The 26,508-nt window shown below is 50.9% G+C and overlaps 1 protein-coding gene across 1 annotated transcript in view; it reads right to left on the bottom strand.

The window, feature by feature from the left end:
• WWC1 (WW and C2 domain containing 1) overlaps nt 1-19,260 on the bottom strand; it is a 69,791-nt gene extending 50,531 nt beyond the window's left edge. The window contains exon 1 of the mRNA XM_082771403.1: nt 18,979-19,260. Coding sequence (XP_082627529.1) covers nt 18,979-19,097 — 119 coding nt within the window. The 5' untranslated portion in view covers nt 19,098-19,260. The remainder of the gene's footprint in view (nt 1-18,978) is intronic.
• Nucleotides 19,261-26,508: the final 7,248 nt, after the last annotated feature.

The following is a 26,508-nucleotide window of genomic DNA, read 5'->3' as shown; positions in this document are numbered from 1 at the left end:
CTCAGCATAAAAGCTTCATTACCGCTGCTCACGTCTCAGTTCTAGCTCTGCGCTGCGAGCACATCCACATCTCTCCACAGGCTCCTTGCTTCCTGCACACCACAGCAAACAGCAGTGCTGGTGCCCCAGCGTGTGACTGCAAGCTACGAGACCAGGCCAGGACATTACCAGAAACTGAGACACAACGGAGATCGGATGCAGTGCAGCTGCCATCCAGCAGTATTTTCCCCTGCCACCCAGCTGCCTTGCTGTATTGAAGGTATTTGTGGGATCACACACAACTTGGTGCTATTTCCATTTCTTTCTATCTGTTTCAGCTGACCTCCTAAAAGGAAGGCAATACCGCAAACACTGAATAGGGCTGACACCTTATTCCACGCTTTTTTCCACTAAAAGGTAGTTTTTCTGCCTCGTGTTGGCCAGCTTCCTAGCGTAATTACCAAGCTCCTGCTTGGTAACTGGTGGCTAACCAGCAGGAGCAAGCCCATCTCCATCTCCTTGAGCAGAGGCCACACTATTCAGTACCAGCTGAAAGCAGCCTTCCAAAGATCATTAGCACGTGTCCAAATTCCTAGCACATATCTCAAGCCTCCAAAACTGCTAAGTCTGACATGCGAGAAGACATTTCCACCTGGGTGCTGTAAGGGAAGCACTTACAATGAAGCCATCTAGCAAAACCACTAGCAAATATCTCAACTCCCTTAACAAAAGATACCACAGAAGCTCACACAGCCACAGAGAGATTGCTATTCTGTCCCTGTAGAGAAAACAAACTGAATTTTAAGTATCTGTTCCCAAAAATGTAGGGCAGTCTTAGCTCTGAAGTGCCACAGTCACAGTCAGGCTGTCACGATGCTTGCTGCCTCGAGAACGCAGCATTTATCACTTCACAGCACATATTCATAGTAGTAGTAAGTGCTGATTTCTTTTCCGTACTACAAGGCTCGTTTTATCTGTACTCTGAAGCTATATGCTTTTCTGGGACGTGCTTCAGGATTAAATGCAAAGAAAAAAAAGGTTTTAGTAAAAGGGATCTGTTTGCAGGGAGGGCAATGCCTTAACCTGAGCCCCCGTGTGACTGCACCAGAACACGTGCTGGTACAGGGGAGGGAGGGAGAGCTGTGTCAGCCCTACAGCACCAGCACACTGGCAGCTGGGCTGGGGGAATAGCTTCTTGCTCCCATAAGAAGCAGCTCTCCCACCTTCCACCCTACACAGCCTGCCCTTGCTCCTCTCCCTGCAGCTCCTCTCTCCTGTCACACCCCCCAGATCTCTCCCACTCAGTAAAGCAGAGGAGTACCCAGACTTTAATGGGAGCTAATTCACAGCCGTGTTACCAGGACTGTCAGCTCTCAATAGCCACCAGAAACAAGGGGAGGGTCAGGAACAGCAAAAGCACTGGGGAGGAAAGCGCAGCCCCCTTGCTGGCTGTGCTGAGCTGTCTGGCTGCTCCCCCGGTTCCTGGGCACCCAGCTCCTGGATGTGCTTCATCTGCACAGCATCTGATCAGAGCTGGTCTTCTCAAGTGGCCCAGCTCCTCCTCTGGGCTCATTATGACTTATAACCAAGGAGCATGGCAGTGGCCAGCTTCAGAAGCAGGTCTCCCAGCCTTCCACACAACAGCAGCGTCTCGCTGCGCTGCGGGGAGAGCCGGGCACCCTGCAGCCACCTCCTGCAGGATGACCAGGAGCCGCCTGTGACTGCGCACAGCCAGCCAAAAACACGCTCACCAGCTGCACCTTGTCATCTCGATAGCGATTTTCCAGGTCACGTTCCCATCCCTCCCAGCTCCTCCCTGGCCCCAGTGAAATCCCAAGCATGCAGCCCAGGGCTCTGGCACATGTTCCCACCCCGCACGCCTGCTGGATACCAGCACAACCTGTCACCTTCCTCCACAGCAGCCAAGCCCTGGCTCCCCAGGTGCAGAAACTCCTGGGAGCAAGGCTGCAGCTGGGCCAAAACCCAGCCAAGCTCAAGGGATCGAGACAAGGGCTGCCCTGCCAGTGGGCCCATTTTCGGCGCTGCCGCCTGCAGGCTGCCCCGGACAGGGCTCAGCCCTCGCCCAGCAAGGCCGGGACCTGCAGGTGCTCCTCCTTGCCCTGCATTTCTGGGCACCTCCTGGAGAATCGCATGCGGTGCCCGCACACCAGGCGAGCTAATTACACCATCTGCTCGGCGTGCATGCGCGCACCGCGGCGCTCAGAGCCGTTAGAGCACGGGATTTATCCTTCACTGCACGCATCTTGCTCTTTGTGACCGTGTGCCTAGATACAGCCGAAACGAGCACAAGTATCTGGAATGTCTGCAGCTCGCTGGCCAGCCTATCTGAATACAAAGCTGGGCCGCTCGCAAGCCTGACCGGCTGCGTGTGACCCCGGCTGCACACGGAGCTTTCCCAACCCTGCTCCAAACCCCTTCTCCCCTTCCTCGCCCTGCTGCCAGCATCTGGGCACAGGGTGAGCACGGGGTTCCAGCCGTACGTTATGAAAACGACTTCAGCGAGGGGGAGAAACAGGCGGTGCAGGTGATCCCGAAGACAAAGAGCTCGACACCCGAGCCAGCAGCTCTGCCTGCCTCAGCGCGGCTTCCCAAGGGTTTAATCCCACCCGAGGCCCCCCCGCGGGGTCCCCGTTCCTATGGCAGCAGCGGCACAGGCCAGGCCTCGCCCGGCGCTTGCCAGATGGACACCGCGGCACGGCGGCCTCCAGAGGGGCCGTGTCTCCCTTTGGGCCATTTTGTCTTCGCTTGCCAGCACCCGGCCCTGCTCCCGCAGGCTCCTGTAGGGCCGGAGCTGCCTCCAGCAGTGCCATGCAGGTGCCCAATCCCACACCGATGGCCGAGGCCCATGAGGAAGGCACAAAGCCCCCAGCTGCAGACAGGAGCCCACCGGTGCTCAGCACTCCGCTTGGGTGTCATTTTAAGGGGCTCGAGCAGCTGGGTGGTTTTTATATGAAAATTGACAGCCATAGCTATGTTGTCTGTGGATTCTATGATGTTTCTGGCATTTCTCATATTTTTTAGGAACTTCTTCTGCTGAAGATTTCACTTGAGCCTCTCAGATCTCCCAGTGTCTGATACTACCTGCAGCGAGCTCTAGCCCCCTAATCCGACTGGCTTCATCCCCACAGCATCGCTCCATCCTATGGCAACCCCTTTCCTAAGGGATCATATACCTATACCTGGACATCACACTTCCAGAGGGATGCACTGAGCACTGGACTTCTCTGTTTTTACCTCCTATGCTTTGCAATTTAGCCTGATTATTGTTTAAAGTGAACTCTAAATCAGAACTTGAAGCGTTTGGTGCACAAGGCATAAAACACTGCCCAGGGGCTTCACAATAGCCAAGCTAAACCACATCCATTCCCACAAGTTTCCCTTCTCCACAAATCAGAGGAAGCAGCAGAAGGCACCAAATCTTAAAGAATCTGAAGTTTCTTACAGAAGATACAAGCTGGTCAAGACAAGCTCCTAGAATGTAGCCGAGACCCCAAAAACCCAACGGGCTATAGTAGGAAGGATCTTCCTTTAAGCCACATCGAGCTGCAGCACCTGCTTGTCTATAACAGATGTACCTCCTTCCTGTCAGCTTCCTCAGTTAACCCAGGGGATGTAGCCAGGAGACAGCGGTGCTGATAACCCCACGCTCTCCCCCAGCATGAGCCCTGCTGGCACAGAAGCCACGAGCCCAGCGCTGTTCTGAGGCACCGGGCATCTCCCTTCCCTCCCTCAGGGTGTGATGACCCACGACACCACCAGCACCTCCCCAAGCAGCATGCACAGTCCCAGGAGGAAAGGGATGAACACAGCCCCGAGCCACAGACAGGGCTTTTCTCAGCCCTGGCACCACACAGCCGTGTCCTGCCCCACCAGGGCTGGGGAACACAGCCCTTGCCCTCCTCGAGGCCCGTGACCTAACACATCCCAGCTATTTGTCTCCACCTTGCTTTATAAATGCAAGCTGTGTTTAACGGATCCTACACGGCACTTACAACACCCAGATTTGGGCGTGCAAAGGCACCCTGCGTGCTACTCAGCCCAGTACCTCACCACAGCACCAGACTGACATGCACCTCCTATACCAGAAATTATTTCAGTAAATTGTTGTAACTATCATGCAAACACTGACCTACATAAACATAATTCTCAGTATATCTATTAATTTACTGATAATTACCTAAATAAATCACCATTCATAGTTCAACTAGTCTGCAAAGCCCAAGCTGAAATCCTTGGGCAAACCAAGCATTCCTCTTGACCTTGTCTAGTCTCTCTAAGTGAACCTGCAGCCTGACCCAGAGAACTGGCTCGCTATCAAGTTCCCAAGTCAGTGATGGATGCGCAGAACTATAAAAAACACAGACCTTACCAGCAGAGGTCTTTGAACACTCCTCCCTTCTTCCATTAATCGTGTCCTTTATTCCACGTCCTTCTAATAATTGCCAAATCAATGGCACAAACACAAGCTTCCACTGTTCCAGACCAGCGAACACGGAGGGCAGTGATACTGCAGAGACTGCAGAGCCCGGGATGAATGAAACCGCACTGAAATCCCAACAACTTGGTTTTCCTGACACACTGAGTGCTTTGCTGGGTTCCTGGGCAGCCCCACGCTGAGCAAGGCCAACACGTCGGCAAAACGGCGCCCGCCAGATCTCCACACAGCAGATCCAGGAAGGACATCCAGCAAGCAGCAAACACCCCGTCAGGTGTCACCTTCACAGCATGGGAGCAGATGGAATTACAGCCCACAGCCCCGGGAACGCATCAGTCTGATATTTAAGCTGTCTGCTCTGAAAGACAAGCCAGGAGTGGCACCGCTGCCTCGACAAACCCTGCACGCTGTGAGGAGCTCACCTGCCAGGGCAAGCAGTGCCCCACAGCCAGGAGCCAGCTCTTCTGCCAGCACACGGACAAGTGGCTACAATATCGCATGCAGGGTCTGCTGTGCTCTGCAGGTAGATCCAGAGGCAGCCACTTATGGTTATTAAAATAATAAAAAATACATCCCATCCAGCCTTGCTCAACAGAATTACGCAGTGAGTCTAGCAAGCAATGTCAGGAGTAAAACAAGCAGCAGTGCTCACTACAAAAATAGTGAGATTTCTTGATAAATTAGTCCCTTTATTCTTCCTCACTTACATACAATAGAAATAGTCACAACAACTGCAGCCTCACCGTAATGAGCAGCAGCATGTTTCACACATCAGCCACATCCCTGTCTACATCCACTTTAGGAAGTCAAAAACTCACCTGCTCAGGGTCCTGTTAAAGGACTGGCTTCCTTTACCACAATTTTGTCCTTTCTATGACACTAAAGAGGTAATTTATACCCTTCAAGTACCGAGTGCTGCATTTTGGCCCCCTTACACGACTAGTCACCAACACAGACGCTACGATGCTCTGACACAGCAGACAGCAAGGAATTCTCAGTGCTCATTGCAAAAGCAACAACTTCCCAGTTACCTAGAAACGCTCCTGCAAATCAACTCCAGTACAGCTTTGTAGAGCAGAGCCCCCAGGCACCAACAGGACATCACCTCTGCTGGCGGCCTCCCTGCTCACTAGGCGAGACAGCAAGGCGAACCCGGGGCTTGGCTCTCCTCACCAAGGAGCAGAACCTGCCTAGGACCGACTGAGAAAACAAGCAAACAGACAGAAAGGGCACGTGCTTACACCTGTGCAAGCTAGAAAAATGCATATATAGTCCTTAGTGAATTGAGTGCACTGCCCTGCTTTCCATTCCACCGAATCAAGTCATGCCAGAAGCAGGCTGTAACAAAACAGAAGCAGCAAGGCTAAATCAGAACTGACTTTCAAGGGGCTAACCTCAGTGGGGAGGAAAGAGCACTGGAACTTTGCTGGCTTTTTCCAGCCACCATATCACAGAATCACAGAATTTCTAGGTTGGAAGAGACCTCAAGATCGAGTCCAACCTCTGACCCAACGCCAACAGTCCCCACTAAACCATATCCCTAAGCTCTACATCTAAACGTCTTTTAAAGACCTCCAGGGATGGTGACTCCACCACTTCCCTGGGCAGCCCATTCCAATGCCTCACAACCCTTTCAGTAAAGAAGTCATTCCTAACATCCAACCTAAAACTCCCCTGGCGCAACTTTAGCCCATTCCCCCTCGTCCTGTCACCAGGCATGTAGGAGAACAGACCAACCCCCACCTCGCTACAGCCTCCCTTGAGGTACCTGTAGAGAGCGATAAGGTCGCCCCTGAGCCTCCTCTTCTCCAGGCTGAACAAGCCCAGCTCCCTCAGCCGCTCCTCGTAGGACTTGTTCTCCAGGCCCCTCACCAGCTTCGTCGCCTTTCTCTGGACCCATTCAAGCACCTCCATGTCCTTCTTGTAGCGAGGGGCCCAAAACTGAACACAGTACTCGAGGTGCAGCCTCACCATGGACATATCTTATTTATATGTGCCTCCCAATTGAAAACTGAAGAGTGAAAGAGAACAAGCTCAAACACCTCCAGGGAGGAGCATTTCCAGAATGAGCCATCAGGACCACCAGGGATGGGTGCAGTAAGCAACAGCATCAGCAACAGAAAGCTTTTTTTGTTTGTTATGTGAAGATCCAAGGCTTCATCCTTTAAAGGTGATTCACTTCACAAAGGCTACTTCTTTCCAACATCAGCACTCCCCAAGCTATGTTACTCATCTGCCTCCGACCCTAGAGCACATGAAAGTTTAGACAATGACATTTGACATGAAAAATCAGTTGAGAAAAGCATCTTACCAAGTTTCCATGGTTTTCTTACCATGTTAAGGTTCACAATGCTTCTTGCAGGTCTCTGCTTCACACGTTTTGTTCATGGCTTACTGATTATTCTAATAAAATAACACCCAAAAGCACACTAAAAAAACCCTATTAATAGAATGAAAATTAGAGCATCAGATCTATTACACCACCTGGCCTTTCCCCTCCACTAGAGAAGTGTTGGAGCCTTTGGACATCATTTCAACAAGAAGGTTTCGTTCTAGAGAGTTTGCAGTAAAGTATTTAAATCGCTAAAGGATTTGCAAATTACACATGAATATGCATGCAGCACTTCTCACCACGACATAAATCCCATTGTATATTTATGAATGGATTGCTTTGCCTCTAGCTTCTATATGTATATAAACACAGGTTTTAATCTTCCCTTCCTCCCTCCCTTCTTAAGGAGGTGCTTGAACAAATTTGCATTTTTGGAATCTATTATCTACAACGTATTTCTTGCTTTTTAAAAAACTCTGTAAATCTCCTTCTCCCATAATGCAGAATGCATACTTTATGAAAGGCTTTAAGCAGCCTTTAAGCACGGCCATAAGAGAACTAATCAACAGCGTTACACAACTCGTGAGAGAGAAAACAGGAATGGCAACCACTGTGGAGAAAAAAAGTATTAAGTGGGGAGGAAGGGACAGTGCATCTCTGCTGGCTTTTTCCAGCCACCATGGATGTATTTTATGTGTTCTTCCCAAGGAAAAACTGAAGGGTGAAAGAGAAAGAGCTCAAACACCTACGAGGAGGAGCAATTCCAAAACAAGCGTCAGGAACACCAGAGATGGGTGCAGTAAGCAGCATGTATCGGAGTGGTGAGCAGAGGCATGACGTGACAGGTTACTCTCCTGCCTCTGAATGCAAAACTACTGGCTAAGGGGAAGTAAGCCCTCCATAAGCATCTAGGAAGCAACACAAATAATAAACCTGCTATTGCACAACCCTTAGCGCTGATGTAACTCCATTATTTCTGTACCTGTCATCAGGTGTCTGGGCTGGCCATGAAGCAGCAGGATCGGGACAGCCCGTCCGTCTGTCCTCAATGTGTCCGGTAAGGTGCACGACTGTCATTCAGGAGGTGTTGCCACACGTCTGTCTGACTACTTTAGGGAAGTAATTAAAACAATGCCTTTAAAGATCTTCGTTAAAATGGTTTAATTTAGGTTATATCATTGCAAATCTATTCTGCAATAAACCTGATGGCAAAGAAGCACTTACCAACACACAGTGCTCCATCAGAAGCAGGCGTCATGAGCAGACTTCCACGCAGAATGATTACAGGTGTGCATTACAACCACTTGCACTCTTTTCATTCCCGTTACTACACAGCAAACCTCTTCCCACTGAGGAGTTAAGAGCACCAGCTGCCTTCCTCTTACAAGGATTTGGTGTCACTTGGCTCTGCCTGGAAAACGCCAGCAGCCGCCGAGTCGCGGCAGGGAGCACAAGGGCTCCTGCAGGAACACGCCAGAACATGGTCTGATAGGAGAAATTCCTCCCACCCCAAATAATCACTGCCTGTTCGCATGCCTAAACCAGGCTGTAAGCTGCAGCACGCTTGGCTGCTGTCACGTCCTCCTCTGGTAGTAAGATCAGGGGGAAGATCCTTGGGAAGGAAGAACCATGACTAATCCCTGAATCAAAAACCCTAGTGATCATGCCTAGCAAGGATCATCATCCCATCTAAGTTGCTGAAGACACCACCAAGGTCATCAGAACTACCACCCAAAGCAGGAGCCTGCGTCTGGGAGGCAAATAGAAAATAAAAGATGGTGCAGTTGGGGTATTAGCTACAGACTACTGGGCAAATAAAGAAATCAAGATGAGAAAATCCAACACAGAACATTTGCTCTAGGGATAAGAGTGGCATTTACAAAGATGTGTGAAAGCAAGCTTGAGTGGAGGACGTAACTGTGCGCGATCTGTTCAGCTGAAAATCTGTCTTGGCAAACTGAGACTGTTTTTTATATATATATATATATATATATATATATATATATATACACACACACAGCCCTCCTGCAAGCAGCTGAGCCAGGTTCCTAGGCCACACGCTCCTCCCCGTCCTCCCACAGGTTCTTCCCCTAAGAGAGAAGGAAAGCTTAAGATGTGGGAAGTTATGCCCAAGGACTATAAAAGATCAAACCAGCAAGCAAGACAGTTTCTGTGCCTTAAGAAAGTATTTAGATTCAGGTTATGCTTTTCTTAGCATCAAGCAATGAAAGACCACGACGGCAGAAACCTTCTACATTTAGTCATTAGCGAGCCAGTTGCACGAGGAACTAGCAGCACTATCAGATCTCCTCTGAAGAATTACCAGATGGCATGCGACAGGACACCTGCCTTCGTGCAGCATTACAGAGCACCCCGACCGCCTGCAGAGCAAGCCCTCACCACGCTGACCAAGCTGAGAGCTGCAGTTTATCGCAGGGCACACCAGCTGCAGCTGCTCTTCAGTAAAAGCAGATGCCCAAATCCAGGAGCAAAACATTAAGGCAGAAGAGGACAGACGTTTCTTTACAAGGTGGAGCACGCCGAACAGGGCGTTGAGGAGCAGACTTCCCACCCTTTAGTGTTTCACCACAAACCACCTACTTGGACAGCTCCTCGGATCCAATACTGCCTCTCACGAAACAGTAAAGGAGCTTCTTCATGCAACCAACAGCTTGCAAGAGATGTCACCGGCAGTCGCAGCTGTTGCTATCAAAGACAGGGGGACAGAGGAGGGGAGGAGCAGACGAAGACTGCTCAGTATGGCAGAGCAGCAGTGACAAAGATGCAGGAGAGTACCGAGTCTGAAATTTTCTTCTGAGAAGGTCAGGGAGGTTTACAGCTCTAATGCCAGCTTTGTTATCACTCCAGTCTTTCCAGCATTATATTCTGGCCCAGCTTCATAGGTTGAACTTCCACGAGGAATTGCAGTTATTAGGCTTTCAGGGAGACTTTGGAGAAAGACAGCAGGAACAAGGGGGATAGGCACCGCTTCAAAACAGCATGAAAGGAAGGATGTTCCAACACTCAGCGTAGCACATTAGAGGAAAGCTAACAAGCGTTGAGGAGACATCGATCACAGAAATCACACAGTACCACAGCAGCAGCTTGAGCTCAAGCATGAGCTAAAACAGGGGAACGACAACCACAGCAGACACAAAGATATCACACCGGTATCTTACCCAGTAGGTTCAGATAAATTCAGAATCTCTTATATTCATCGTTTAAAAGCAAAAGAAAAATAAAATAAAAAAAAAGAGAAAGTTCAGAAGTTTAAAGTATCTTGCAGAACCTCAGTGCCACAAGAAGCAAGGATATAGGAACAGGCAGGATGCTGCTTCTTCCTGCATATGTAGGTTAAGATAAAGACAGGATAACGCTCATGGAGAAGATTCAGAAGAGCAAGGTGATCTCTTTAGCAATTTGCACTCTTCTATAAAACTGGGAAAATTCCTTCTGCAGAACTGCCTATTAAGCAGCCTAAAGCCTGCTACTTAAGTTTCCATATAAAAACTAAATAGTCAAGGTCCTGTCAAGGCAACAGATCATCTACCTTTGATGCTTAGATCTTGCATAGTGTGAAATGCCAATGACATAGGAAAGGACAAACTGCAAGCCTGGCTTACTGCCTTGCTGACTGAGAAGATATTTAGGGTAGCTGGATGTAGAGATAACTTCACAGAATTTCAGAAAAATCTAAACAAGCGGCTGAAATGACAGCTGGACTGGAGAGAGATTGGATCTTGAAAAATGGTGCCCATCATACTGAACGGAAGCGTTGAGCCTCCGCATCCTCCGCAGGGTTAACACACACTGCTAACCAAATACACCTGAGCATCACCACACAGCTCCCACAAAAAAGCTTTGTTCAAAGTGCTCATTTGATTTGAAGTTTAACCTTGCCAAACTCTGCAATGCAAAAGTGTTATTCATGTTAAGGGTGTTTTTTTTTTTTTTTAAATATTGTTTTTATTTAAAAACCACACTTCATTATGACAGCCTCATCTGGAATGCTATATACAGTACAGGTCATCCTAAATTAGGTACGCCTTATAACTTTGCCTTTAAAAGGCTTATTTTTCATGCCAAGTTCTCCCTTGGGAAGTTTCCCTCTCCGCTATGCAGGAATTCGGTCAGAGCAACAGCATCCCATGGAGCTGCATCGCTACCTCCAGCACAGTGCACCAGACCCAGAGAGCACTGGGAGAAGTCCTAAAGAACACCGATGCCACTGCTGTGGGAGCACCACGGCAAGCCGAAGCACGGCATTCCCACCAAAACAGACGTCCTACATAATAACCTAAAGGTGGAGATACCAGATGTTGAAGAAGTGAAACAGCACCACTGTGAACAAAGGTTGGACTGGAACAGCCAAAGCCTGTCTAAAGAGCACTGCGACCATCCTGTAGCTGTTAAAAGCTAGAGCAGCATCTCTACGTGGACCTTACCCTGTGTGCGCAGTTACAGGAGCGCTCAGACCCTCTTCTAGATCGATGACAAACTGCAGAAGCACAACATGCATGCGGCCTTAGGCATCCTCATTGACTCAAAGCAAACCCTCGGAGCTAGACACGTGGAATTGGCTGAAGATTTCCCCTGCGTAGGAGCAGCAGCAAGGCAAGCAGCGGTTTCAGCTTCACTCACGTGCACTGCTGGGACAGGGGCAGCCAGGAGCCCCCTGCCACACCGGGCACACTGTGCAGCTCGCTGCTGGTGCCAGTCCCCGGCCCTGCCCACACCTGCACATCTCCTCCCTTGCACGGTGCTGACTGCAGCTGGCCAAGAGCCATGGGCTCTGCCTCCCACAGAGGGAATTACACCAGTGCCCCGAGCAGTCCCACCGCCAGGGCTTCGAGCACCCAGGGGTGCAGGACAGCCCCACGCCAGGCCAGCAGCACGCCCGCTGCCACGTGGAATCGTGCACCCGACAGCAGCAAAGCGAGCTGTGGATATCTGCCCGTCAGCACCGCTCCGTAGGGCGGCTCAGGGGCTACCAAAGCTGTCCCACGCTGCTCGCCTGGCCCAGATCACCACGGCCGCTACTGCTGGCCCCATGGGCTGTGCGAGGGGCAGGCAGCCGACAGCCCCTTCCCCAGCGGGGCCGGCCCCGGGCCGAGCACAGAAGCGTCACAGCAGTTAGCAGTCACGGAGAGAGATCTGCCGGCAGCCACGGGGCCGTTTAAGCAATAGCTCCACTTCGACTTGAGCTCAAAATTGTCGTGTGAGCACTGCCCGCCTCAGCCCTGCGTAGAGCTGGTATGAATGGCTGCGCCGCGCAAATCAATACTGGTTATTGCGTGCTTTAAATCAATCGCTTTCCTCCGCAGAGTAAATTCTTCCACAGCAGTGATTAGACATTTGAGGAGAGCTAAGCAGTTGCACCAAACAATACCATTAGTCCCAAAACATCAGTTTGACATCTCAGCCAGAAAGCACTTCATCAGAACTAATTAATCCCCACAGCATCTCTGTAAGATTGAGAGCACAATTCATCTGCCTTTTTTAAATGTGTTGGGTATTTATGTTACCGAACGCAGAGGCTGGGGTGGAAGCCATAAGTACGAGAACAAACAGAACAACCCAAGCCAGCAGAACACATCCAAAAGCATGAAAAAGCCAGAGAACACTGACAGCTGCAGGATTTGGCTTCTTTACATCTTCCTGTTACACACCAAACCTCCTGTGAATACCCACAGAGTCTTCCAGATGTCACTTGACTGGATGAGTGGCAGTGAAAAGCAGTTATTATTCTATTGGGAGCAGTTTTGTCTGTTGTTTGTTCAGCCAATTATCTATGCATGCAGCTTAAAAGTGGGGGGAGCAGTAACCTTAGACTCTGTGAGCAAGGACTCTGGGTTTTATTTGAGCAGTTAAAGCTGAGTCCTCGTTACCACCAGCAAAGCATGTCACCTTACTGAGCAGGTCTCCTGAATGGCAGCCAGCCAGCAGAAAAGGCATTCCTCTCTGAGCAAGCGGCTGATCTACGCAGCTTTCAGATCTGTGCGTGGCAGCACTTACACACCTTCACCTGGCTCTGCCTGGCTGCTGTCACCCACCGAACGAGCCTCTGCTCATTTACTGTTCAGCCAACTCGGCCTGCTGGTGGCACGGAGCAGGCCACCAGGCTGAGGCCGCCAGCCACAGCACAGGCGAGCACCAGCAATACTTGCAAACCATCTTTAGGATCTCCCACCTTCTTTCTAAAAGGTGTGATGCTCTCCCGTGCTGGACACGGCCACGTGCTGCATCAAGCCCAGGAGGTGCCGATCGTGGCAGGGACACAGGCTGTGTCTCACCACGCATGCAGGAAGCACACCGTGCACCCCCAGGAGCGCAGACTGCACAGCCAGCATTTGCTGATGGGCTCCTCGGGCAGCCAGGTAAGAAGCCCTGCGGCAGGTCACTGACAGGACTGCCCCCAGCACCGGTCACTTCCCCACGTACAAGTTTCTTCATTAAACAGGTTGTGGGTTGTTGTTTTTTTTTCCTGACAAGTCTTTCCATGTCTTCCAGTACAGTTTCCAGCACAAGCTAGAAGAATTAAAACCAGATTTGGGTACCACAAAGTTTGTAGCAAACTCATCTTTCCACAGCTGCACTAACTGTGAAGAAACCACCACGAATGACAACGCAAGGACACCCTGCAGGCAAAGAGGCACCCTGCCTGTAGGACACCCTGCAGGCAAAGAGGCACCCTGCCTGTAGGACCTGGTCAGAAATCACAGCGAAGCCAAGCACCTCCAGCGCTGGGAACACCTCCCCAGGTGTTTACCTCAGCTGGGGGACACAGCCTGGCCAGGTGACAAACGTGGAGCCACTGCACACGCACATCCTCGGCAGCAACCCCAGGTGACAGCCACAGCCACTGTTACCTCCTGGGGCCACTCGGCCCCAGCCACGCCAGCAAGCCTTCTGCACCACCAGAGTCGGGACCAGCTGTTTCTATAAAACAAATCCAGACAGTAACACAACATTTTCCAGCCAGAGAAGTTTATCCCCTCGCAGACACAGGATTTTACTCCAAAAGCAGCAGCTCAAGCAGTCCCCATCAGCGCCGCTGCTGAGCCCCAGCCCCAGGTGGACAACACAGCAACAACCAATTCTCTGCCATTTCCGTACAGATGACTACTTTGGCGTGAAAATAGATGACCTACATGGAGATGAAAATGTTGATCCCCTCGTCAAGGAAGTTTCCAGTCTGAGGCAGCATCGCTAACTTTAATTTTGCATCAGAAAGGCTGACAGCTTGTTGAGGACTCCTCTTGTGAGCAGAATGACCTTGCCAGAGCAGAAGATGAAGCTCAACCTACAAATTTCTAAACAGTGTGATTTACAGAGATTTCTTCAAAACCAAATCCAGTCTTTTAAAACTCAGAATTCCCCAAGATACACTGAAAAGCTGCTGAGCTGAACAAAAATATCCATTTTTCATTTGGTTGACATTCCGTAGGGAAGTACAGTAAAATGGGTCTTTCGGTAGTTCTGAACTCACTGCCGACATCCTCTCGCACAACATACCTGTGTGTGTACCACGCCTTTAGCAGTGCACACCACACCTTCAGCAGTGCTGCTCTGATTGAGCAGCATCATTCCTGCTGCCCCCAGCCGCCCCCAGTGGAGCCTGACGCGAGTTCAGGCCACGAGGAGAGGACACACAGTGCCTCTGGCCCCTGCAGCCTCCCCAGGCATCAGCACGAGGAGCTGCTCACGCCCCACGCTAAGCTGAATTCTACCGCAAGCTGTCTCTTGCAAGTCTTACAGGAAAATCCAAGCTATTTCTTGTAACTGAAGAGGTCTGAATGATTTTGTCTGCAAACTGCTTTTACCAGTTACAGGTGCAGCCAGCATTGATTCACCTTGGAAGACTTGTGGAACTAGTGAGTTAAACCAAATGGTCACAATAACCTTCCTTCCTTTCTTCATCTCCCTATATATTAGCACTTAGATAAACCCATTAATTTCATCTTATTGTGAAAAAACGTCCTAAGAACAGCACCAGTCCCACACATCAAGACACCCGCTCCCAGAGGTGGCATTCAGCTGACTACAAAGGCTGCATTTCTGTCACTCGGGGCTGTGCTCAGGGAAAACGGTATTGCTGGCTTCTGGCTATACACCTAACGGCCTGTTCCTTATAACAAAAGGATCTGCTATTCTGGGGAAGGTAAACATGAGAAAGATGCGGGATGACACACATCTGACAGGGCGTTGGGCTAGCTATCAGTACAGAAAGGTAACAGCAGGCATGGCAGCAGCCTTCAGCTGCGTGACCCACGCTGCTGCCAGTGATGAAAGAAACCCACAGAATGCTTCGAGATTTTTTTTCTTCCTCTCCTTACACTTACTGATTTCCACCTGCAGAAAAGTACGGCTCCTTTTATTCTCGATGCTTTTCAGTGCTCTCCCTTCACGTCCTTTCATTCTCGAGAACTCCCACACTTTACTTGGCTAAATTTAGCTTTATTCCGGTGGCTGTAGTTATGCTATAGGGAAATAATCCAAGCAGCAGGCATCTACATAGGAAATTTTAGCATGATGCTCACATTTTTAATTCCTTAATACAGGAAGTTCAGAGACCAAGTGCACAGAGCAGAGTGGGCACGGAAAGCTTCAACACCAGAATCATGCAGAAGAGACAAACCATGCTGCACATTTCCCATCAAGCCTGGAAGGCAGGCTTAGCAGGGCACAGCCAGATGATTTTGCTCTCTCTATATATAACAGGCCCAGCTTTTCTTCAGGCAGATCCTCAGGCTCAACAAGCTTGTATATTCATGAGCAAACAGGTGGCCCTAACTTCTACAGGAGCACGAAGTATTCTACGTGTGACAACACATACATTGACACATATTGGCCCCAAACCCTGGCAAATCTCTCCCCCCCTCTCCTCCTTACTGAAGTTCTGCTTTGTGGGGTCAGAGTGGGAAAAAAACTCCATATGGAGTAGGAAGATGTCTCAGGGAGCAACTGCAGAATCTGGGCTTTCATTTAATACATAGCTCCAGCCCTTTATCAACAAGAGCCTTTGAAAAATGAAGGGACACCAACTGAGGCACTGCTGCCTCCCCAAACTGAAAACACCTGCGGCTGCTTAGTCACTTTATCAGGCTTCACTGACAGTGCTCCCATTTTGCTACCTCTCACCCTCAGCAGGAGTCCAGTGATTGGGGTAAAAGTAGTTCAGCCAGCTCCATCTAAAACAACCCAGGACAACTCGCTTATACCACCATGCCAGGAGGAAGAGCTTGAGAACACAAAAACTGGAGAATGGGGTGGGTTATCAGGCATCTTCAGGAAGCCTGAGGGTGTAAAGGCAAGGAGAAGAGAGAAAAAGCAATCCTCTTCCAAGACAGCTTGGGGCAGATCACATTCCCTTAAACAGTGTAAAGAACCCAAACACAGAGCACCCACAGGCATCCAGATACCCATCTGTAACCCCAATGTCTGATGAAAGCAGAAACCTCACTGGGGGCACTCTGTTGGTGCAATTCCTGATTCACAGCCATGTCTGAGCACCGCCAGCAGCTGCTGCTCGTGTTTCTGAGGTGCCATCCTTACTTCCTATATGGTAACCAGGGCAGCACCCTATGACACTGGCACATCCCCAGGGACAAGGCAGCAGCTGGGACAGCGCTCTGCTGCGTGTCACCGAACAGCACGTGCTGGTGAATGCCTGAAAGATCAGGCTTGCCTTTAAAACTAGGAACGATGAATTTCTTCCCCTAGCTCGGTGAGGCTTGGCCCCCTATTGCACTGTATCCAAATCCTGAATTATCTAATTTAAAACAAACTCAGAAAAAAAAAAAGTAATCTACTTCAGCTTCCTTTGACATGAAGAAAAGACAGTGTTTTTTTCCCACCTGGTCACTAGAACTACCTTACACCTTATAATCCCAAATCCTTCCTTACAGAACACCTCCTTGATTCTTCTGTTACACCGTAACACAGGCACAGTACTGCTTCAGTTACAAAATTCTTCTTATGCTTCATCTTTAGATGGTTTCCAAAAATGCTGTAAAATCCGCATGCTTCCCAGGTCTGCCTGCAAGTCTGGCATACCCTTAGGTGGCGGAAGGAACAAGTGCTCCCGCACGCAGTGGCTTCAGCCAGGCTTTCAGGAGCATGAGTATCACTCAGCTCAGCGCTGGGAGACAGCAAGGTGCTCCCAGGTGGGAGCTCCACTTCATCCCCAGCCAAGTCCAACAGCTCCTTTTAACAACAGCCTATCCACCCAGGTGGTGAAACAAGCTACAGGAGAGCTGGAAAGCCACCCAACCCATCACCTCATGCAGCCCCACTGTGACACCCGTGGGCACAGCCGCGTCCAGACCACTGCTGCAGTACCCGGCCACTCCACCTGCAGACACCAGCTGTTGTCGCAAAAACAGTGGGCAAGCCTATGCCCTCTAGCTAGGTGGTATCCCTGCCTTTTTTTTTTTTTTTTTCCCCCACTAAATTAAGCTAGAATGAAAGATTTGGGGAAGGTTGAAATCCTGCATGCCCTGTCTTCAGCTACTGTTGTTGCTCGCTGAATAAACCCGTCAGGTGTCGTAAAGGTACACTCACACTGAAACCTTGCCACTGAGAAGCAATGGGGTGCAGAACAAGTCCAAAACCATAAATCTTCCTCCACATCCCTGAAGCCTGCAGATTTACAACTGTGTTTCCTGGTATCTATTGCTTTGTGCTGGGACAAAGACAGTGTATATAGCACAGCAGAAAACACACAAAACGACCTCTCCGCTGCAGCAACTTTACAGATTCTTCCAGGCTCCAGAATACCAAAACTCACAACGCACTCTTGGGTGATCAGTACATAAACCCACGTTCACTACTGCAGCTATGACTCGAGCTGCTCAGAAATTCTTACCAGCTGACTTTCACAGACAGCACTAATTAGTTAAAGAGAAACTTTTTTTTCCTGCAAGTGGAGCAGAGCATCTCTGTAACTCGTACAAGGCCATGGTCCCGCGGGTGATGGGGGAAAGCTCTGACGCTTAGTTCTTCCAGTGCTGGACCAACAAACTCTTCAAACCATGAGGATTTCAGAGAGGCTGGGGAGTGTAACTCAACCTGTGTTCTCAGTAGCGCTACTGGAAGATGACTCAGATTCAAAGCTCGTCAGGGCCATGTGTATTCAGGTGTATTACTACGTGCACAACAAATATGTCATGTGATAGCACTTATCAAGGTATGCTTGAATATTCTCCTTTAACGGTGGTGAGCAGTGAACATACCTGCGATAGCTCAGCACACACATGCAGAAGGCATCCATTCAGCTGATCTTGTCAGCTTTGACTCACTAACCAAGGACACAGCAGAATTTTTATACGCCACCATTAGCCCTAATAAATTTCTCTCGTCTTCATGCTCTTTAACAGAAGGAAGATGTGAAGAAAGCATTCCTAATTGGAGCTTGTGTTGACTTTTATCAAGGTTAAAAAACACACCTTGAAACGTGTTCTCAGCTTTCAACCACAGCACTGAAACACCAGGTTAAAACGCGTTCCAAACCTCCGGCAGTCCAACAGGTTACATTTGTGTACAAGATACACAAGGATTATTCCTGGAATGCAGAACACTCCTTAAAATCCTGTAAAATCGGACAATCATTCGCCGCCTGGCTCAACAAAGAGCCTTCCTACATAGGACCGGAGAGAAGGCAAAGGACGGGCGCCCCGAAGAGTTGGACGCCCCCAAACCATGGAAAACCCCAAAGAGCCAAGTGTCGAGGCAGGGGGAAGAGAGCAAAACCAACCCAGAAACCCGGCTGAACACCCCTGTAACGAGCACAACGCTCGCTGTCAGGTGGGGGAACTCTCTCACATTCACCCACACGGCGCTGAGGGCTCAGCCTGGGATTTCCATCCAGCTCTCCGCGGTGTGTCCGGGACGGCGGCGGGACCTGCAGCCGGCAGGACGGGGAGCCTCTGGCCTCGGCGGGGAGCTGGGAGCCGGCAGCGGGGCTGATCCCGCACCGGGGCTGAGCCACCTGCGCGCCTCCTCCCCGCGGCCGCCCCCAGCACGCAGCCGGGACGCGGCGCCACCAAGCGCTGCCGGGAGCCCGCAGCCCCCGCTAACGCCGCACAGCCCCGGGGCAGCGCCCCCCGCACCCAGCGGCACCGGGGCAGCCGCCGGGGGGCCGCACCCAGCGCCCCGAGGCCGAGGAGCGGGGCCCCCCCCCCGGCCCCAGCGCGGAGCCCCGCGGCCCCACCTGTCGCGGGGGTCGACCCAGCTGGTGGTGCGGCTGCCGTGGTCGATGTAGTACACCTTCCCGTCGTAGTCCCGCGCCTCCTCCCAGCCCGCGGGCAGCGGCAGCTCCTTCCGCGGCATCGTGCCCAGCGCGGGCCGCGCCGCCCCATGCACGCAGCGCTCCGGGGGCGCCGCTGCTGCTGCTGGCGGTGCGGGGCGGTGCGGAGCGGAGCGGGGCCGCGGCCGGCCCAGCCGCGCAGGGAGGCGCCGCGGGCGCTCGCACGCCGGCCCCGCGGCAGGGGCGGGCCGGGGCGAGGCGAGGCGGGGGCGGGGGGCGCCCGGCCCGGCCCCTCGCCCCGCCGCTTCCTGCACCGCCCCGGAGGCGGGCGGAGGGCGGCCGCAGCGCCCCCTGCCGCCGGGGCAGCGCCGGGGGCGGCCTCGGTCCCCGCGGGCGGTGCGAGGCGGGGTTGGGGTTGGGTCGGAGCGAAGGGAGGCGTGCGGGGGGCTGCGGGGGGCTGCGGGATCTCGGCCCTTCCTCGCCCCAAGCCGCAGCCTCGCGGTGGCCACGCGGAGCCACGGGCAGCGAGGGCGGCCATTTGCTGAGGGGTGGAGGCGGCTCGGCTCTTGCTGAGGAATATGAGGAATGTCGCCCAAAGTCTGCGTGCTGGTACCGAGCACCCAACACGCCAGTGTCGGTGGGCTACCAAACACCGAAACGTCAATGTCAAAAGCTGCGATAACATAGTGCCCGTCTGTCAGTCCCCAACAGGTTTTTTCAGGTGTCTGAACTGAAACAGGAGGAAAAATGCATTTGAATTTAATTGACAGAAAATAAATGCATTTTTCCTGAAATACGTCATTTTGGTTAAAAACTCAGGCGCTGTTCAACCTGAAGGAACCATGTTTCTGTGAAGGGTTACTGTATCCTTCCAGAAAAAAAAAGCGCTTGCCCCTTGCCACACCCAATACTATACATCAGCTTTTATTGGTTTCCAAAGGACAGATTTAAAAAAAAATGTTGAAATTGAGTTTGGAAGAATAGACTGTTTCACTCTTGCAGTACCACAAAGTTTTTATTTTTCTCCTGTTTCCCACCCTACATTCCTGAGGAACAGGGCTGGGAGCTGTGGCGCTGATCAGATGTCAGGGAACTTCAGTAGTGACACTGAATAAAGGTTTCTGACACAGAAGAAAGTTAAATTCAGCCACCTTCTGTCAAAACCTTGTGCAGGTGATTCTGGATTTGAGTCAGATGTTAAATTTCAAGCTACCTTTGCCATGCTATTCATTAGCAACAGCATTAGTAAACATAACACGTTCTTCATGCTACCCTAAGCACTGAAAAAAAAGAGTCAAAACCTGCCATTTGCTTATTAAGCAATATTACTAGTTTTTATGAGTTCATGGGATAAAATTGTGTATGTAAGGGAAAAATCAAGAAAGCACGGTAAGACAAGGTAGAAAACGGCAGGAAACCCATGTGTGACTGCCAACGGGGAGGCTGCCCCCAAGCAGCCAGCACTGCCTGGCCGGCCTGCACCTCGCCTCGGGGCTGTGGGACCAGTGCGGGTTGGCTGCGTTGGGGCAAGGCCCTGGAGGGGGCCACTGGCTGCCTGGCTGCTCCCCCCCGCATGCACCATCACCAGCACTTTGTGTGCCCGCACTGAGAGCTCTATCTTTCAGCAAACAAGCTTGCAGTGAGAGAATAAATCCCTATCGGTGACCTCCATGTTCTGCAACATTTTTTTCACCTAAACCAAATCAGGACCTTATTTATTTATTTATTTATTTATTTATTTATTTATTTTCCAAAACACATGCCCCCGTCTGTGCAGGACAGCCACGTGCCCCCATGGCACTGCAACCTTCTGTTGGGCTTGCTGGGGCGGCCGGGCCTTATTCCGCCTGGCAAGCAGCCCGTGGTATGTGCAGGCAGGGAACAGCCACCGTGCGTGGCCTTGGAAAGCGAAACCTGCCCAGGTGTCAGTTCCGGGGCTGTAAAACACCTGTGTGACACTTAGGCCACAACGGGCTTGCCAAACCCTGCCGCAGACACTACACAGGCACTCCCAGAGTGGCATTGTGTACCCAGCCCAGGGCCAGGGGAATAAAACACAGCCCCACTGGTGGCAGCCACCAGCTCCAGCAGCAGGGCTGGGGACATCAGCTGGTGGAGAACTGTGAAGGGACAGGTGCCAGTGCCTCGGCAAGTGGCTGGGTGAGGGACACTGGGTTAGCTCTGGTATACTGCGTGCTCATGGCAGGGCTTGAGGCACTGCAGTAGCTGTAAGCCAGTCCTACCTACTAGGACTACTCTTCTGTGCAGTGATCTGAGGGAGTTGGGGTTGTTCAGCATGGGGAAGAGAAGGCCCCATGGAGACCTTACAGTGGCCTGCCAGTACCTGAAGGGGGCCTACAGGAAAGCTGAGGAGGGACTCTTTGTCAGGGGGTGCAGAGATAGGACAAGGGGTAATGGCTTTAAACTGGAAGAGGGTAGATTTAGATTAGATATTAGGAAGAAACTCTTCACAGGTGAAGAGGCCCTGTCACAGGCTGCCCAGGGAAGCTATGGATGTCCTATCCCTGGAGGTGTTTAAAGTAAAAACTGACTGGATGGCCAGGTCCAGAGAGCAGTGGTGAATGGAGAGAAATCCAGCTGGCAACTGGTCATGAGTGGTGTTCCCCAGGGCTTGGTGTCAGGGCCCATCCTCTTTAATATCTTTATTGATGATTTGTACTATTTACTTGGCTCTGTTGAGGCCACACCTCGAGTACTGTGTTCAGTTTTGGGTCCTTCACTGTGGAAAGGACATCAAGGCCCTGGAGCATGTCCGGAGCAGGGCTAGGAAGCTGTTGAAGGGCCTGGAACACAAGTCCTATCTATGTGGAGTGGCTGAGGGAGCTGGGGTTGTTTAGTCTGGAGAAGAGGAGGCTCAAGGGACACCTTATTGCTCTCTACTACTAACTGAAAGGAAGATGTGGGGAGCTGGGGGTCGGCCTCTTCTCACAGGTAACTAGTGATAAGACTAGAGGGAATGGCCTCAAGTTGTGCCAGAGAAGGTTAAGGTTGGAAATGAGGAGACATTTCTTCTCAGAAAGACTAGCCAGGCACTGGAACGGGTTGCCCAGGGAGGTGGTGGCATCACCATCCCTGGGGGTGTTTGAGGTTTTAGGTTGGACCTGGTGCTTAGGGACATGGTGTAGTGGGTGACATTGGTGGTAGGGGGATGGTTGGACCAGATATCATGAGGGGCCTTCCCTACCTTAATGAGTCTATGAAAACCAGGCTGGATGGGGCTTTGAGCAACCTGGTGTGGTGGGAGTTGTCCCTGACCATGGAAGGGGGTTGGAACTGGATAGCCTTTAAGGTCCCTTCCAACCCAACCCATTCTCTATGATTCTACAGGTCTCCTGATGATGGAACCAAACCCTTCTTGGTGCTGGCACAGGCACAATATGGGCAAGGGCCCCAAGCCATTGTGCGTCTGTGGAAGCAGCAGCAGGGCAGGGCCCATCCGTCTGTCCAGCAGCAGTTCTGCTGGAGCAGAGCAGGGACGTGCCCACCACAGGTTCCCCAAGGGGAGAAGCCAATTGTACCAGCAATGGACAAAGTTCTCCAGGATTCCTCCTTACCACACATCTACAGATGGCTTGCAGAAGCACTCAGCTTCATCCAGACACAGGCTTGACCTTGGCTGGTGGAATGGTGCCATTTCCTGCACGTAGGGAGGGTCTCAACCCCCCTACAGTGGTGGGAGCAAGAGGCTGACCGCTGTGCAGCAGCAGTGGTGGTGCTGGATGAGCGTGGGGGCACAGCCCTCTGGGGTCAGGCAGTGCCCGGAGCAGCCTCACTGCTGCAGCAGAAAAAAATAAAATCCAGCAAACCCCACCTAGTTATTTTACAGCACAAATCAGAGGCAATCGAGAAACAAATGTCCATTTGAAGTGGCTTAGTTTCACTGGGAAAATACTCAACAATTGGCTGGGATGTTGGGGATCACTTCATGCTTTAGTATCCAGTAGCCACTCTATGGCTGCTGCTCGCCCTCACCCAAGTGGCCGTGCAGTCCCCAGCTTTGCCAGCAGCATGGCCACCCACCCACCTGCGTCTCGAGGGCTCCCAGCACTTTGCTCTCCAGCGGGGTGAGCTCTGTGGCCCCAGGAGCAGCCCTACTCAGCTCCTCGAGGCACCAGGAGGGAGCCCCGCTGCCTGTTGCGCCCTGCGGGTGCATGGAGCGGGCAGCAGCTGGGGCACAGCAGGGGCTGGACACCCCCCAGAGGGGCGATGCTGGGCCCAAATGTGGGGCACTGGCTGGCATAGGCAGGGCCGTGTGGTGCCGTGTGGGGGCCGGAGACAAGCAAGCTGCTGGACGCTCCCCAGGACAGAGATCCCTGCCTGGGCCCCGTACCCCCCTGCAAACACACCTCCTTGCATGGAAAGGAATTTATGGAGATGTGGCACTGCGATCCTCTGCTGCTGGAGCCGGGGTGTAGGCCAGGGCAGCTGTGACACCCACTGCAGAGGGGAGTGCGTGGCCACACCGTGTCCCTCCCTCTCGGACCTGCACTGCCCACGGAGCGCTCTCACAGCCTAGAAGACACAGCCTGCCTGCACCCAGCCGGACCCCGCCGCTGCTCAGGGCCCTGGGAGGCAGCAGGTGCTCTGGGGACAGAACAGTTGCTGCAGGATGTCCCCAGAAACACGGGTGCCTTTGTGGTGTTGTGGGTCAGTGAGGGTAATTCAGCCTCTAATTACTGCAGACCAGATCTACATGGGTGCCCCCATGGACTGGACTGCTGGGGAGGCTCAACCCGGCGAGCCAGTGGGGCACCAGCTCCCTGCGGGTCTCACAGCGGTGTCTCTGGCCTCCTCCAAGCACAGCACCTGCTGGCCCACTGAAAAACCCGGTGCTGTGACAGGTGGAAAACCTCCTCCCAGGAGCCGTGTCACCAGCTTTTTAGTGGCCTGCCTTCCCCACACAGGCAGAGACCAAGCGTTAAGATGGGAATGGCTTAAAAAAACAAAACCTTGCCCACAGAGGCAAACAGGTATCTGCTTTCTACCTGTATTACCATTTTTTGACAGGTGAAAATGTGATTTATCTGATAATACTGATTTATAGCATTAAGTAATGCTTGTTAATATTTTACTTTCATTTACATGATTTCTTCACTTAATGAAGTTGGCAGGGGGGAAGCTATTTGCAACAATTATGAGAGCCGGGCTGTAGCAGAATATGCAACAGTACAGCCAGCACAATACTCCTAGCATATTTTCTTTTTATATGCAATTACAAAATTAGACTAAAACCTGCCAGAAGCTGTCATCTAAAGATGTAAAACTTCTGTAAATATAGTTTCTCCGGTAGCAACGCTGTTGAGCTGCTGTAACACAGCACAGACAGCATTACTGCATACTATCTGCCACCTTCTGTACTCATGATGGCTTAACTGCCACTTCCGTTGTAAATCCTATTTGTCAAGGATTTATAAATTGGCTGCATTTACTTGTCTCACTCTGAAAGCTGGCACACACCTCTCTCCTATGGTGTTTTTACCATTTCAATACTGCTTTTTGAGTTCTCGGCTCAGATGCTCTGCAGCAGAAGCCTGACTTTAGCCCCAGAACAATTAAATCCTCAGCAGAGGCTAAGACACTGCCCTTATTTTAACCAAGAAGAAAATAAGGAAAACCCTGATCTATTCCATTCAGTATGCGCTTTGAAGAGCTGCTGCAGAACTTCTAGAGAAGGACTGATGGAAACTGGACTGTCCCCAGCGGGTGACCCCCTGGGGCTCCCCGCTCACCCACTTCTGCTGGCGGCGCGGGGATGCTGGGCAGGGCTGGTGGCAGCGGTGTCCCCGGGCGCTGGAACTGGCCCCAGGTGCTGAGCTGCAGGCTGCATGAAGTAGGGAAGGGAATAACCTCAGTGGAGTCCAGCACAGGGCAGTTGGATCTAGGAGTTAAGTATATTGCAGGGGCTTTCCACGGGACCTGTGCTGTCACACAGGCACTTTGGAAACCATCAACAGACCTGGATAAATTGTCCCTGTTGAGTATTTAGCTACGTGACTGGTCCACTTTCAAAAGTTGTTTAAGAATACCATGATGATGCACGTATTGTTTGCAAAGGAGCTGGGTAGGGAGCCTTTTCTTTCTGAGTGCATCCCCTGCAAATCTATCCCAAAATAATTAATATTAAAAATGGTACACTGTTTTTAGTTTAAGTTTCTTTTTGCAGAAGGATAAAGTAGCAGAATCTCCAATTCTGACCAGTTTCAGCTTTACGAGGTTGGTGACAGAACAAAGGACATACAGGACCGTGCAGTGGGTTATCATTTCCAGTCTCTCAACTACAAGAAAATTTCTATTCCAAAGAATAACCTAAGAAGCTTACCAGCACGGACCAAGGAATTCCAGAAAATGGTGACAGTGAAAGTGTTTCTACCTTGTGATTCCATGTTTTATGAACCAAAAGCAACTGATGACAAAAGTAATTTTTATGACTACCCACCTAATACTTTCCTTCTTGAAGAAGTTTCACTTGTTTACAAGTCTGATAATGTAACGGCACTTCAAGCCCATCAGCACAGAAAAGCCTCTGCAGTGATGGACATACAGGACTTATCTGAAAACATACCCTGACTTGTCCTTCTGAGGGAAGAGTGCTTGGGCTTCTAGTGCATGCACTGCATAGGGTGAGCACAGAACAGGATGGGGTTTGTTTGCTCAGCAAAAATCAGATGCAGTCTTGGAGTACTACAGGTGTTAACAGCACAGCCACTGAGCTGTTCTGCTTTAAAAATGCCCTGGAGTGAATTAATGCCCTGGAATGAATTAATGCCCATAATCAATTCAAGCATCTCTGCTGATATCATGAATCATTAAAAATCTCATCTGCAACCCCAAAAGCAAAACTGTTCTCAAAATTAAATAGAGCTCTCTGAGTACATACTTAAATGAGATAAAAGCAGCAGGGCTCTTGCTGATGGATGGCTCCCTTTTAACATCATCAGGAATGACTGCTTAGACGGTCTTTGATCTTACCTCCGATTTTTAAATGTGGTAGAAGCAAGCAGTGTCACAAAGAAGACAGATTTTGTGGAGGTTTCTGTGCTCACAGCAAGTCCCTCCATGTTCCATTTAATACAGTGTTACTGAATTTTCAATCTGTTTGAAACTACTTCGGAGCAATTAAACTAATTTCAGGATTGTAACCTGGCAGTCTGATGGTTACTAGTCACCAGGCGTGGAGAGGGAATTTCTAAGAGCACTTAACATTTTTTTTTGCTGTCCTAAACAGAATTTCAGGTTGTGTGTATGTAGTTTTTGCTTACCCAGAGGTCAAAAGAACGTCCCTCTGTGGAATCCATGCTACAACGATCACTGCTACATAGAAGATGCTGCATGTATGAGATGACAGCGACACACTGATATTTTTTAATTTTTAACAGATTTCACAATGGAAGACAAAATATTCACAGGAGTTTTAGAGACTTTATTTATGTATAAACAATTTAAACACTTTGCCATAAATTATCTTTGCCTGTC

The sequence above is a fragment of the Aythya marila genome (assembly GCF_965140915.1).
Source record: "Aythya marila genome assembly, chromosome: 14".
Classification (NCBI taxonomy): domain Eukaryota; kingdom Metazoa; phylum Chordata; class Aves; order Anseriformes; family Anatidae; genus Aythya; species Aythya marila.
This window is presented reverse-complemented; position numbering and strand designations above follow the sequence as displayed.